Source organism: Zootoca vivipara, chromosome 12, assembly GCF_965207765.1.
Source record: "Zootoca vivipara chromosome 12, rZooViv2.hap1.1, whole genome shotgun sequence".
In the NCBI taxonomy this organism is placed as follows: Eukaryota; Metazoa; Chordata; class Lepidosauria; order Squamata; family Lacertidae; genus Zootoca; species Zootoca vivipara.
The window spans coordinates 42,136,696-42,152,596 of NC_142595.1; the positions used below are offsets into that span (position 1 = coordinate 42,136,696).

General features: G+C 39.8%; 1 protein-coding gene across 1 annotated transcript; it reads left to right on the forward strand.

Annotated features, from left to right (window-relative positions):
• Positions 1-4,242: 4,242 nt before the first annotated feature.
• LOC132592975 (vomeronasal type-2 receptor 26-like) lies at positions 4,243-15,034 on the forward strand. Its single transcript, XM_088654758.1, has 5 exons — positions 4,243-4,290; positions 5,447-5,559; positions 7,452-7,743; positions 13,072-13,198; positions 14,130-15,034. The coding sequence occupies exons 1-5, from the start codon at positions 4,243-4,245 to the stop codon at positions 15,032-15,034; spliced, it is 1,485 nt and encodes a 494-aa protein (XP_088510884.1).
• The last annotated feature ends 867 nt before the right edge of the window (positions 15,035-15,901 follow it).

Below are 15,901 nucleotides of genomic sequence, written 5' to 3' on the forward strand. Positions count from 1 at the left end.
TTGTTTATCATCAGTAATTACCGGTACCTTATATTTAATTATTGGCTTTTCCCCCTGCCATATAAATTTTGATATCACCTTTTGCCATTCTTTAAAACTTTCCATCTTATCAATTATTGGCAGTGATTGAAACAGAAATAACATCTTTGGCAATACATTCATCTTAACAGTTGCTATATGACCCAACAAAGACAGTTTCAAATTCGTCCAGGTTTCTAAATCATTCTTAACTTCATTCCACAATTTAACATAATTGTCCTTAAACAGATTCAAATTCTTTGACGTCATATTAACACCAAGGTATTTCACTTTCTTAACAAAAGATAAACCAGTAGCTTCTTGTAATTTTTCTCTTTCCTTACTATCCAAATTTTTATCTAGCACTTTGGTTTTTGACTTATTCAATTTAAAACCTGCTACCCTTCCGAATTCATAAATTGTTTCCAGAGCCCGTGGAACACTGGACTCTGGATCTTGTAAAGTCAACACAAGGTCATCTGCAAAGGCTTTAAGTTTATATTGTTTCTTCCCTACAGTCACACTTTTTATTTCCTCATCTTTCCTGATCATGTCGAGTAAGACTTCCAGGACTGATATAAAAAGTAGGGGGGAGAGGGGACACCCTTGTCTTGTACCTTTTTCAATTCTAATTTCTTCTGAAACCATATTATTTACAATAATCTTAGCTTTTTGCTCGGAATAGATCGCATTTACTCCATTCAGAAAACTTTGGCCCATCTCCATTTTTTCTAAATTCATTTTCAAAAACAACCAAGAAATATTATCAAAGGCCTTCTCTGCATCAATAAACATTAATATGGCTTTTTTATTTATCTTCTGCTCCAACATCTCCAAAATGTCCACCACATTCCTGATATTGTCCTTCATGTTTCTTCCCGGTAGAAAGCCGGCTTGGTCGTGATGGATAAAGTCTTTAAGAACCTTTTTCAATCTAGAGGCCAGAGTATTAGCAAATATTTTGTAGTCCACATTCAACAAGGAGATTGGGCGGTAGTTCTTAACTTGTGTTCTATCCGTGTCTGGCTTAGGTATCAGCGTAATATAGGCCTCTTTCCAAGACTCAGGGGCCTCTCCTCCTTTCAAAATTTCATTGCATAAATCCTTTAAGGGTTGAACTAACCAGTCCTTCATTGTTCTATAATATGTAGCAGTAAGTCCGTCCGGTCCTGGTGTCTTACCCAGTTGCATTTGTAATATTGCTTGTTCCACTTGTGTTGAAATTTGTTGAGAAAGTAGGGATCTCTTGTCTTCCAAGAAGGGCCCACTCCTAGTGATCATGTGGGGTTCCCCAGGAATGGTTCACAACCTGGGGGATTTTGTTGGATTTTTTGAATAGTCAAGTTACTTTAGAGCCGGTCTAATGTAAATACTGTCTGTTTAAGAGAAACAGGTGCCGGTGTTTCTGTTAATTGCTCACAGGCGTGGGCTCTGCTCCTTGTATATAAGGCTCTGCCAGAAAGCCTTCTGTATCTCTTAGTTAGATCTTTCAGTTTGATTCATCTCTTAGTAGATCACTCTCTCAGTTGTTCTCAGTTTAAGAGATTCCCAGTTGAATCTTACTAAGAGAGCCTCTCAGTTTAAGAGATTCCTTAGTTGAATCTTAGTATGAGAGTTGCTTAGTTATAATGCTAGTTTGCTGTTAATTCTTGGGTAGTTTAATGGGAGTTTTGTGGGAGTTTGTGGGAGGTTTGGAATGTGGGTAGATAAAGTTGCTAAGAGAGAAAGCATTTATCTTTAGTTTAAAGTCTTTTTTGAGTCAGTTTGTTTTTCAGTTAAAGAAACCCAACCGTTTGTATTTTCTTCTGTATGCTTTTACAAGCGTACAGCTAGTAAGCGGTTTCATATGAGGGAGATAATTCCCTACGCTCTTGGTGGTGTTTTCTTAGCCAGGTCGACTTCTGACTGTGTATATTCTGCGTGAAGCGTACTTTAAAGGGCCACTGGAAACTGGGATATATGATTTAGGTTAAGCAAGTTTCAATACCCAGTTTTCTCCAATATTATACTTATTATATATATTTTATCCAAAAGATTCCGTAACTAGGGGTTATGTTTCACCACTTTCTTTTCCACATTGAAGGAACTTTTATCTCTTCATATTAAGGAGTATGAATGAATTAGAATATTAAAATAAAAATGCACCAAAGAAAGTATTACATTGCATTGATTATAACGTAGTGCCTGAATTCTCATTTCCTCATACCCATCTGTAATAAAAGTTTGCTTTTGAAATTGTCTGTGTTGTGAATCTCTCGGTTTTGAACTGTTTAGGCACATTTTCAGGGCACCATGTGTTTGAGTCTCAAAACAGATCCACCTCTCATATGTGCATGTTTTTAGAGGTTCATGGGTAAATTATGTGTGCATGCATCTCCCAACACTTCCTGGGCATCTGCATAATAGCATAGCCAGAACTCTCCTCCCCCCTTCCATATTGGTACATCTGGACTACATTATTTTGCTGTGACCTGTACTGAATGATAGGGGTCTGTTAATTAGAAGGAGGTCTTGAAAAATGCACAAGAGTATTTCTTTTCTTCAGTGTATAGGCTGGGAATTTCTGTTCATCCATCACAGTCACATTGACTAAATGAGGAATTCAGGGGTGGGGTGTCATTGTATAAGACCAAATTTGCTGATCAAGTTGGAACAGCAAGACAAGAAACTGAGCATGAGATTATCAATGAAAAACAGAAAGATCTGGGGAGCCTAATAGAATGAGACACCTCAAGTGAGTTGTAGATAGGGAAAGAGGAGTCTAGCACACATATCACTGTTTGATTCAGAAGGTCAGGAGACACCAATGAACTCCACATTTACACCATTATGAATAGAAGTAAAATCCCACTTGGAGAGCATTGAGGTCATATTATAGTACATCTAATGAAATAAAATTCCTATACGGGGATCTGCTACCTTCAAATATTACTCCTTCTAATGCTATACAATCATTCATTGGATATGAACAGAAGTGTGCATGCACACGAAAGCTCATACCAAAATAAAAACTTAGTTGGTCTTTAAGGTGCTACTGAAGGAATTTTTTTATTTTACTTCGACCCAGACCAACACGGCTACCTACCTGTAACCAGCTTATATTTTGCTATTTCTTGTTTTTGCTGTTGTGTATTTTAGCTTTTAATATTGTATCATTTTATATACTTTTATGAATTTGGACTGGGACAAGGGAACGTAGGCTGCATGTAAGATCCTTCCATCCCCTGGACCCAGCAAGTATTAAAATATAATATGTAAACTATAAACTAGGGTACCTTCCTGTGTAGAGGTGATTGCCTGGGAGATGGGCCATTAGGGGAACAAAGGAAATATTGTGGAAAGAGAATTTGGGATTCATGGCATGTGAAGTGATAAAAGAAAATTTTCTCAAGATGTCCCACAGATGGTATATGACTCCTTACAAACTATCTAAAATGCATAGAGAAAAAAAAGTGTTGGAGGTGCAAACAAGTAGAGGGCACACTGCTGCATATGTGGTGGACTTGAGATAAAATTAAGAGTTTGGGGGATATGGTTTATGGAGAGCTGAAGAAAATATTCAAATCAACTTTTTAAAAAACCAGAAGCCTTTTTACTGGGAATATTAGAGCCAGATATTGCAAAGGAAAATAAGAGAAAAATTTTTAATGTGATAGTAGCAGCAAGAATTCTAATTGCCAAAAATTGGAAAAATGAAACAATCCCAACAAAAAAGAATGGCAATAGAGAAGAGGAATTGAGAAAGAAACAGTTTATTAAGTATACACCTGGACCCGCATTGAGGGGGAAGGAAGTCAAATAGAAATGAATAAGAATTGAAATAGGGATGTCTGTGTAATTTGTTCTATATGTGTACTTATGTCTTCCTGTATGCTTGTTTTCTGAGTGATGTCTGTGTTGGCGTTCGTATAATAAGTTAATAAAAGCATTTAAAAAAGGAGAACAAAAGAAAGGGGGTCTATGTGAGAGAGGAAATGGTTACGGCCCCTCCCTCAATTGGTTTGAAGGACGAAGTCTAGGTTTAGAGTTGGAAGTTTGCAGTGATGTGACATGGAAATAAAGCAGAAAGCTGGAGAAAGACTCACAGAGCAACGTGTGGTGTTGGTTTCAACCAAAGCCTAAAGCTAAGAGAAAAATTAGACCCTTTTGGGGTGTTAATGCTGTAAACTCCTCCATCGTAGGCTCAGGTCATATATATGTGTAAATAAACCACATATCCTAAAAATGCCAGTTTCTGTTGTGCCTCATTCCAAAAGGAAACACAAAGGCTGGGTAAGCACATGAAGATTCAGGAATCCCACACCACTTAGAGACTGGGGTGGTGGACAAGAATAAGCATGTCAGCCATTAAATTGTATTCCCATTTGTAAAGCACAAAGAAAGGGAAGGGGAAAAACAATGACATATTTCTGGCACAACTGTTTAAATTTTGGCATGGAAAGATGTGACAAAATGAGATAAGGAAAGTGAGATGCTATAATAACAAAGGTTATATTGAGCACTGCCCACAAATTAGAAATGTCTTTCCGTGTTGATAGACACCAATGCCTCATTTTTGTTTTCCCAGCAAAAAGTTGGTGCTTTTCTCCCATCTGTTGGCAAGACAAAGAGACCAACTACTGCAATTATTTCTCTTTCATGTGAACTTTGAATGCAAGGTAAGTAGTGGAAGGCTCCCCCACTCTGGAGGTTTCTTCTTTCCAAGTCAGAATTTTAAGGGGTCATGGCTAATATCGGATATGTTCCTTTCCACCCTCTCTTGAGACCAAAGGGTTGTATTTCCAGCATTGTTTTCTTTTTGTTCATTATTGCAAGCCAAAATGTCATGCAGCAAAGGGAAAATGAAAACTTCTGTTCAGAAAAACACACAAATGACTATCTTCCCTTTAATTATCAAAAGAACTGTAATTAATGTTCCCACTGGTCAAACCACCTCATGGACTTGCACAGTACACTATTGAAGTTAATGAGAAAGTATGTGAAGGGTACAATAATTGAGGCTTTCAAAGTCTGGTGGCCTTGGACTGTTTTGGATCAAAACCCCATCTCCTGCAGCCAGCTTTGAATGCTGTGAATTGTGGTTGAAAACATCTGAAGGATACCAGGTTGGAGGAGCCTGATAAAAAATATATTACCTCCAGCAATCACAGCTAGACTTAGAAATCAGAAACCAGCAAGGATCCATCAGTGTCATAATTATTATTCCCCCCCCCCCCCCGACATATGAGCAGACTAAAAGGCCAATTAGGTCAGACTACTTCAGTCACAAAAGCTGTAATAGTCATAGGGGCATCTTAGTGTATAGAGAAAAGTTGTACCAAGGATGGTGGGATTATTGGTCTTGCTACTGATTCTACTTCCTAATGCAATATGCAAACCTCCTGTTGTTAAATGCCACATCCATGATCCACACACTCCACTTCATCAGTATCATCAGGAAGGAGACCTCATCCTTGGTGGCATAGCCTCTCACAGCATCATCGTCTCCAGTTCAATAGCCTTCAGCGAAAACCCCCCACCAACGTTGCTTGAAGAGCTAAAGTAAGGTATCATAGGAAGACATGTAATATATTTGTGGAAATAACTGCATCAGTTTTGCTTCAGGGTCCCAAGAGAATGAAACGATGGTGGTATTGTTGGTCTTGCTGCTGTTTCTACTTCCAATATGCTCCATGCAATATGCTCCAAACAAAAATAAAAATAGAAAGAATAAGCTGGAGAATTGAATGAGAAAGGAGGGGAAAATCAGAAAGTTTTTGTGGGGGGATCAGTGCCAGGTGGCTTCAAAACGTTTTTGCTGTTGCTTGTTTGAATCGTCAGGTTGCTTGCCTCTCTGTAGTCAGAGCCTAGATAAATGCATCCGTGTTTTCCTTATTTCAAAACTCTTGTGCTTGATAGAAGCACGCAGGTTGATACAAACCTCCTGTTCTCAGTTGGTGGTGAAGGAAGAAGAAGAAGCATCTACTTTTTAAAGTCGTGAAATAAAAAATGTGTACAGGCCGGATGGATAATAGAATGGCCAGAAATCTCCCTCCCTCCCTTCCATGCTGGTACATTGGGACTACATTATTTTCCCCCTTGTCTAACCACCTCATGGACTTGCACAGTATACGATCAAAGCTAATGAGAAAGTCTGTTAAAGGTACTATAATTGAGCCTTTCGAAGACTGGTGCCCTTGGGCAGTTTTGGATCACAACCCCATTACTTGGAGCCAGCTCTGAACAATGTCATAAAAGTTTATTACCACCAGCAATCACAGCTGGACTTAGGAATCAGAAACCAGCAGTCATCCATCAACATCACCACTATTTTTTCTCTCCAGTTTTCGCAGTCTGTATTTCAGACATTAGATCAGACTATTTCACTCTCAAAGGCTGTGATAGTACTAGGGGGATTTTAAGAGTATAGAGGAAAATTGTACCAAGGATGGTGGCATTGTTGGTCTTGCTGCTGTTTCTGCTTCCTCATGCAATATGCAAACCTCACATTGTTAAGTGTCATGTCCATGATCCACACACTCCACTTCATCAGTGTCATCAGGAAGGAGACCTCATCCTTGGTGGCATAGCCTCTCACAGCATCATCCTCTCCATTTCAACACACTTCACTGAAAAACCCCTACCAACTTTGTTTGAAGGGCTAAAGTAAGAACTGGATATTTGCACTGCTGCATTTCTATTCCATCTTTGGACACTGGAACCATCAGTTTCAGGAAACCATGGGTAATCTGTGGCCCTGGACTCCATCAGTTCCCATCAACAGTGTCAATCAATAATAATGGTCATTGTAGTACCACTTTCCCCACTAAATCAAACATCAAAAGAAGATTCCACCTAAACATTAGGAAGAACTTCCTGACAGTAAGAGCTGTTCGGCAGTGGAATTTGCTACCAAGGAGTGTGGTGAAGTCTCCTTCTTTGGAGATCCTTAAGCAGAGGCTTGACAGGCATATGTCAAGAATGCTTTGATGGTGTTTCCTGCTTGGCAGGGGGTTGGACTGGATGGCCCTTGTGGTCTCTTCCAACTCTACGATTCTATGATTCAGGTATCATATGAAGACATGTAATTTTGTTGACAGGTATCATATGAAGACATGTAATTTTGCATCAGTTTTGCTTCAGGACCCCAAGAGAATGAAATTAGGGCAGGATTTCTACACAGATTATGAAACCAGCTGTAAAAAGGTAGACCATGGACATTTTAAAGTCTGCATTCCCCTCCCATAGAATTTCACCTCCATCCTTTTTCTTCCACTGTAGGGAAGGAGGAGGATCACTTGTAGTGATACCTGTTCAAGAGTTTCCTCCACTGTGAAAATAGTTAAATAAATGAAGGAATAAATAATACTAATGAGGATGGTGTAGAACTGAGTTGTGATAAATTTACAAAGTGTTACATGCCATTCTGATAAAAATCAAAACTCTCTTTTCAGTGTGGTGCCAAAGAATTACCAGCACATCCTGGCCTTGCAATTTGCAGTGAAGGAGATCAACGAAAACCCTCAGCTCTTACCCAATGTCACTTTAGGCTTCCGCATCTATGACAGCTATTTCAATGCCAAATGGACCTCTCATGCCACAATGTTACTCATATGCACTCTGGAAACATTTGTCCCCAACTACATCTGTGACATCAAGAAAAACTTGATTGCCGTAATTGGGGGACTGGACTCCCAAACTTCCCTTCATGTGGCAACAATCTTGGATAAATATAAGATTCCACAGGTGAGATATATCAAGTTATGGTAACTTAACTCATCAAGATATATTTGGATATATGCCGTTCTTTTTTTCTGGGGGGATAAAGCGGTACACATACCCCTAAATATTTTCTGAATGTTTGTACTTTTGTCCATTTTCTGTATTTATTGTTCCCGATTTGAACTATAAAATGGTGGTTTTCTTGAGTCAAAATGAGAGTACCATACCCATAAACTTTTTTTTAAAAAAAAGCACTGGATATATAAATGTGCACATTTCAAATAACCATGCTAATAGCAAATCCAAGCTAAGAAATAAAGTCCTGATAGCAAATAAGTTATGCCTTCAGATGTCCCTTTTGGCCTTGCCATTGCCTGAGATATGATAACAGCTGATTGGCAGGTGAGTGTCACTTGGCTTAGCAAAAATAGCATGCACAGGCCAAATGGTGAGGATTGGAAAGCTGTCAGGGTTGAGACAAACGAGGAGGAGTGGTGGCTAGCTCCCCCTGACAGTTGCCCCAATGTTGCTCTTAATACACAAATATAATATATAAAATAGAAAAAAATTCCTTCAGTAGCACCTTAAAGACCAACTAAGTTTTTGTTTTGGTATGAGCTTTCGTGTGCATGCACACTTCTTCAAGTGGACACTTCTGTTTCTAGTGTATCTGAATTTTTTTCTATTTTGCTTCGACTCAGACCAACACGGCTACCTACCTGTAACTATAATATATAAAAGTTATTGCTGCTTCTGTCTCTTTCTCCTCCAACCACAACTATGTTTAGCTTATTTATGGCCCTGCTCCAATGATGAATGATAAAACCCCAGGCCTTTTCTTCTACCAGATGGCGCCCAAGGAAACCCGCCAGTATAAGGGGATCCTGTCTTTGCTTCTGCATTTCAGGTGGATATGGATCGGGATCCTTACTTTCTATGATGAGAATGCAGAAAGATTTGTGCAAACTGTGGTTCCCCTATTTTCCCAGAGTGGCATCTGTTTTGCCTTCATAGAAAGAAGTCACAAACCTACTTATATCACAGAAATTAACGATATGTTTAAATTGGGGGCCAAAATACATGACAAGATAAATGATAGCAAAGCCAATGTAGTGTTGGCTTATGGAGAATCATATGGTCTGGCATTTTTTAGATGGTTGCCTTACCTATCAGAACTGGAACAAAGTTCAAATAACAGCCCAGGTGGAACTCACTTCTTTTGTCTATCAACGGACTTGGGATACAGAAATACTCCATGGGGTTCTCTCATTCACAACTCACTCGAATGATCCACCAGGATTTCGTCAGTTTGTCCAGAGCAAAACCCCTTCCAGCCCAAAAGGTGATGGCTTTATTTTGGACTTCTGGCAACAGGCATTTGACTGTGTGTTTCCAAATCGAGTTGTTGGCAGTGTGAGCGGGGATATTTGCACTGGGCAAGAGAAGCTGGAGAATCTTCCTGGTCCTTTCTTTGAAATGACTATGACCAGCCACAGCTACAACATCTACAATGCTGTCTATGCTGTGGCCCATGCTTTACATGCCATGTCTATATCCCGAGTGAAACACAGACCGGTAATGATCAATGGAGGAATGAAGTTGCACAAACAACCACTGTGGCAGGTAATGGGCTGAGCACCCTTCCTGAAAGAGGTTCAAAAGCCTTTGGTTTTATCCCTTTGGTAAAAGTCACTTTTCCTATGCAACACCAGCAGGGGTCACCAATGTGGGTGAAGGAATGCTCTTATAATCTTCCTCAGGTGCCCATAAAACCACTTCCTCTATTCTTCCCTTTGGCCCTGAGATTGTTGCTTTATCTCTCTTGAAATGCAAATAGAGCCAAATGGGATTTTCTCCACATGCTTTCCTAGGTTCAAATTCAAATTCAGCCTACGTGACTTCCCTTCCTATTGACATCAGACAGAACCCTTCATTGTATTCATTTATGCACCAGTTTAAAACATATTTGTTTAGGCAAGCCACATGGATCATGACATATTTTAATCTCTTTTCATTTTACTGCTAATTTTAAGTATTTTAAATTATTATTATTTTAAAACTGTTTGAACTTAAAGTAGAAATACTGAAAGAGAACAAATTCAGCAATTCATATGAACCTCTTAGAGGAGCATGGGGCTGAATACCCATTTACCTCTGAAGTTGGCATATAAATGGAAAAATATATCACATAGCATAGCATATAAAGTTTATAGAGAACAAAGTGATATATTTTAGACAACAAAATGAACAGAGCATACGCTTTTTGTTAATAAAGTTTTTTTATGGCTGTGCATGGAATTCCTGCAGAAGATCTTAAGAATCTGTATTTGAAATGAACTTCCAATTGTGGGAAAGTCTTGGCTTAAATCATATATATATATATATATATATATATATATATATATATATATGAAAAGAAAACTGCTTTCCTCCAAGGTGGATATTAGGAAAACTGACGCGAAAGTGAACATCATGATTCTCTCTTGCTAAATGGAAGCCTTTTCTATACTTTCTCTTTCCTTTTCAATCTAGCTCCATCATTTTCTGAGGAGTATCTCATTTAACAACAGCGCTGGGGACAAGATTTCCTTGGACCAGAATGGGGAGATACAAGCTGGATTTGATATTACCAATTGGATCATTTCCTCCAACCAATCCTTTCAGAGAGTGAAGGTTGGAGGGGTGGATTCCCTGGCTCCTCCTCAGCAAGCATTGACCATCAATGAGGGAGCCATAAAATGGCACCATTGGTTTAACCAGGTAGGATGCAACCATCAGCCCTTTGTAACACTGAAGACTTTAACATAACAAAAAAGATTATTTCATTGTACATTGCTCAGCCTTTATAACATTGGAATAAAGGTAGAGCAAGCTATGAATAAATGTTACAAGCTAAATGTACAGTCTCTGGTTCCTGTTACACTGAAAGTGAATATGTTAACTGACAACTTGAAGAAGTGAACCCTAAATAGATTTTGATGATATCAAATGTATTGTTATAAGTTTGGAGGATCATTCTGGATGAAACCCTGGTTCACATTACAATTCTGGGCTCCTGCATCAGTGAGGGGAGAATGAATAAAGGGAAGTTTGCTGAACTAGTTCCTTTGTCAAGGTAATGGCTTTGACTGGCTAGTTAAGACCTAGGGATTGCAGGTATAAATATTTCAGTTTTAAAAGGGTCCATATGTCAATTTTCAGCACTTTCAAAACTGTGGCTCCTTTTACAAAATTATGTATAAAGTAGACCTCACAAGGCAGATTATGCATACCATGTTACAATGTTTTAGAATGAGCCCTAACACTTTACATTGTGGGTGTCCTTTGGGGCATCGCGCGTGGTGCTACAGTTCCCAGGGAACTTACTGGCAAACAGGGACTGGCCTGCATCTCAGTGTTGACTTTTGAAGGTTCACGCCCAGCCTCAGTAGTCAAGTTTCATTGCTGGGAGGTGGGGCCAGTCCTATATATATAAGGGGGTGGAGCCGACAGTATCCAGGCAGTTGGCCCAGGAGCTTCACCCACCCAATCCTCCCTTATTTTAATGTTTTATTGTTTGCTGGTTAACTTTTTCTTCCTGTTTAGTGAGCGCTGCTTTGGTCTATGGCTGGTTGCTGTTGAAGGACTGGGAAGAATTTTTCCTGCATTGGCAGGTTTTGTCTTCCCCGTAGCAATTCATCACAACTTTTGCAGTTATGGCCTTGGGTGGAATCCTTTCGTCTTTTCCCCCCTATATTGGGGGGCGGTGATTCCAGGGTCCCCCTCTTAAAGGGGTTATATATATATGGGTGTCACTGCCCATACACTGAAAGGTCGCAAGAGAACTACCCTGCGCATGGGGATATGGGCTTGGCTGCCTGCTACGCTTATGTCTCACAGAGCACCCCAATATCCCATTTACCCTGATGAGCCCCAGTTCTCCCGGCTGGGGGGCTGGGAGGAATACATGCTCAAGGCCTAAGTCAAGGTCTTCCTACATTTGGAAGTTGAATAAAGTTGTGGCCTAATTTTAATTCCATATAACGTTGTCAGAGTCTTTATTCCTTCCTTATGATCCCTTGACTAAATGACATGGCTAAACGACTAAACAACAACATTATCCCTGGGGGCTGTCGCTGCCTGGTCACGCAATAGCAAGTGTATAACTCTGAGGCTTTCTTGGTAATAAGCGACACCACCACAACCCTTAACGTCACTTTGGCAAAAAGAGGTATGCATACCTAGTCCGAGCCCTGACTATTGTTGTTGTTGTTTTTGTTTAGTCGTTTAGTCGTGTCTGACTCTTTGTGACCCCATGGACCATAGCACGCCAGGCACTCCTGTCTTCCACTGCCTCCCGCAGTTTGGTCAAACTCATGTTCGTAGCTTCGAGAACACTGTCCAACCATCTCATCCTCTGTCGTCCCCTTCTCCTTGTGCCCTCCATCTTTCCTAGCATTAGGGTCTTTTCCAGGGAGTCTTCTCTTCTCATGAGGTGGCCAAAGTATTGGAGCCTCAGCTTCACGATCTGTCCATCCAGTGAGCACTCAGGGCTGATTTCCTTCAGAATGGATAGGTTTGATCTTCTTGCAGTCCATGGGACTCTCAAGAGTCTCCTCTAGCACCATAATTCAAAAGCATCAATTCTTCGGCGATGAGCCTTCTTTATGGTCCAGCTCTCACTTCTATACATTACTACGGGGAAAACCATAGCTTTAACTATACGGACCTTTGTCGGCAATGTGATGTCTCTGCTTTTTAAGATGCTGTCTAGGTTTGTTATTGCTTTTCTCCCAAGAAGCAGGTGTCTTTTAATTTCGTGACTGCTGTCACCATCTGCAGTGATCAAGGAGCCCAAGAACGTAAAATCTCTCACTGCATCCATTTCTTCCCCTTCTATTTGCCAGGAGGTGACAGGACCAGTGGCCATGATCTTGTTTTTTTTTGATGTTGAGCTTCAGACCATATTTTGCGCTCTCCTCTTTCACCCTCATTAAAAGGTTCTTTAATTCCTCCTCACTTTCTGCTATCAAGGTTGTGTCATCTGCATATCTGAGGTTGTTGATATTTCTTCCAGCAATCTTAATTCCGGCTTGGGATTCATATTGCCCTGACTATAGAGGATATTAAAAACATTACTATCCACAACAGTAATGGCAAAAAACAACAATTTATTGGAGTTTGCACATTGAGTCAATGGAAAATGCCAGAAAATGAGTCTAAAAGGAATTGAAACAAGCTATTAAGTGAATTTCTGAAACGATTGTTGTTGTTCTGTTGCAAATCCCTTTTAAGAAAGAGCTTAATTCCCCCTTTTAGCTTTTCTCTGAGTCCACTTTTTTTATACATCTCTCTCTTTCATTTGTGTATTAGACACAGCTTGACTCTGTATGTACTGAGAGCTGCCGCCCTGGTTTTTGCAGGAAGGTGAAGGAGGGGGAAGCATTTTGCTGCTACGATTGCATCCCATGTCCAGAAGGAAAGATTTCAGACCAGGAGGGTAAGAAATTTACTGCCTATATTTATAGCTTGTTTCCTCTAATCAAGAACATGCATATGAAATAATGCATTCACCAAGATTTCTTTTGACAGTTCATAAAATATTGAGAAATCTTGCTGAAGAGGGACATAATGAAAGTTATTCCGGGGAGCCGGTCGCTCCCCAAGTTCATCGTCAACTGAGGGGCTCTTCTGCGCATGCGCAAAGTGCTGATAGAACGAAAAAAGTATAAAGTAGATTTTCAGATGAGCCAGGAGGTTTTGTAACAGCTGGAAATATGCTGAGGTTGAGACTGGCGTGGGGGGTAGGTGGGGTACTTAGGATACAATACATGAATTCTATTCAGTTTGGTCACATGACTTGGAAACCCAACCTAAATTAAGCTAATGAAAAGGGTGGTGTAATCAAAACACTATTTTGAAAGCTTGTTTTCTCTCTGGTTAGCTTTGGCTAGATCGAACGGTGGCAGCCCTAATCCTCAATGCATTTTGCATCTGGTGCACTTTATCTTGTCTTAATTTATGCCAGGATTGCATTACATCATCATCTTGGCATAGTATTTGTCCTTATCTGTGAAATCATCTTCTACAGCAGTCCTTGAAATCAGGTTTGACACTTTGGATACAGTTGCCTGAATCCCAGTTACTTTCACATATGTAGATCAGGAAGTGTATCTGTGCCCCCCCCCCCGAATTTGATGCAATCAGTATTCAACATCTGATAGGTGATAAGGGCATGGTTTCATCATTTTCAATGTCAATTGTTTTGAACTCCTTGTACGCTTTTTAAATCATTTTAATAATGTATTCACAAGATCATACTTTAATTTTTGAAAACACGTCCAAAATGTGGAAAGCAACAAACAATAGAGGAAGCATAGTGGCATGTTCGTCATATTTTTGGGATTAAGAACCATGTCTTTCTTTCTCAGACATGAATGACTGCTATGAATGTGAAGATGAAAAGTATCCAAACATACATAAGAATATATGTATTGCCAAGCATACAACTTTCTTGTCCTTTGAAGAACCTCTTGGCCTCAGCTTAGCCTGTTCTGCTATTTCCTTTGTTTTCATTACAGCACTGGTACTAGAAATATTTGTGAAGCACAGGGACACTCCCATTGTGAAAGCCAACAACCGGGACCTCACCTACTCACTGCTCATCTCCCTCTTGCTTTGCTTCCTTTCTGCATTACTGTTCATTGGATATCCTGACAAGGTGACGTGTCTCCTCCGACAAACTGCTTTTGGCATCATCTTCTCAGTGGCCGTTTCTTGTGTTCTGGCAAAAACCATCACTGTGGTTCTGGCTTTCATGGCCACAAAACCAGGATCCAGAATGAGGAAGTGGGTGGGGAAAGGACTGGCAAACTCTATTGTCCTCTCCTGCTCCCTTATCCAAGCAGTCATCTGCACTGTGTGGCTGGTGATCTCTCCTCCATTCCCTAATGCTGACATGAAGTCAGTGGCTGAAGAAATTGTACTGGAGTGCAATGAGGGGACAGTGACCTTCTTTTACTGTGTCTTGGGCTACATGGGCTTCTTAGCTTTGGTCAGTTTCACTGTGGCTTTCCTTGCCCGGAAATTACCGGACAGTTTCAACGAAGCCAAGTTCATCACTTTCAGCATGTTGGTCTTTTGCAGTGTTTGGTTATCCTTTGTTCCTGCCTACCTGAGCTCAAAGGGGAAATACATGGTGGCTGTGGAGATCTTCTCTATCTTAGCTTCCAGTGCTGGGTTGTTGGGTTGCATCTTTTCCCCAAAATGTTATATTATTTTGCTGAGGTCTGAGCTGAACACTAGGGAACACTTAATAAGAAGAAACTCAACTTAATACCTAGACTAGTTTATATCTTAAGAGGAATTCCAATTCACATATCGAGCTAATACTTTCTCAAAATCAAATCTTTGTTTAGATAATGTCTTTGGGGTCTTCAGTTCCAAGAATATCTATGCAAAAAAATGGAAATGCATGTAAAATGAGGAGGATTTGGGATCCGAGTCTTAGAAATGTATCACCAAGCATATTTACTGTCAGGTTCACAATTCTGGAGACCCATAACTGAAAACAACTGTCCAAATTGGGCTGCTTTGGAATATTCCTTTCTAGCACCTCTAGAAAAATGGACAGGACACTAATACTCAATATGTTATTGAAACAATAACATCAGTTCTAACAAAATGGCACCACATGTCCCAAAAATATAAATTTTACCCTTTCTCCCACAACAAAATGACTTTGTGAGGAAACTCGTCTTTAAAAATCAGGAAAGAAATGGTCATATGGAAGAGGTAGCTGAATTTGGGTATATTAACATTAGACCAGCTGATGAGGATGAATTTTATACATATTCAATCTTAAGGGACAAATAAAGGTTGCCTAGAAATGTTCAATGGAAATATCTCCAGATAAAACACTTGCCACCCGCCATCTACCAACAAGCAGCTTTTACAACCTCAGAGACCCCAGAGATATTGAAGCTGTTGGTTGATTCTTATGCAACAAAAAAATGGCCATTGACATACATAAATCTTTGTTACTAGCAAACCAATTTGATATACAGGTATTGAGGGAGTATTGGAATAAGGAATAAGAGATCTCAATTTCGACCACACAGTGGGGAAACTGTTTTATCTGCTATAACTAGGGTGTCTCTGGACCTTAAATTGAGGCTCATACAACAAGAAATAATATTTAGAA

Excerpts from the sequence above, each read along its gene's own strand:
- LOC132592975 (XM_088654758.1), top strand. The coding sequence starts at position 4,243 with ATGCCAGTTTCTGTTGTGCCTCATTCCAAAAGGAAACACAAAGGCTGG. Across the intron at positions 4,291-5,446 it reads AAAGGAAACACAAAGGCTGG|TATCATCAGGAAGGAGACCT; the intron begins GTAAGCACATGA and ends CCACTTCATCAG. Across the intron at positions 13,199-14,129 it reads AAAGATTTCAGACCAGGAGG|ACATGAATGACTGCTATGAA; the intron begins GTAAGAAATTTA and ends TTTCTTTCTCAG.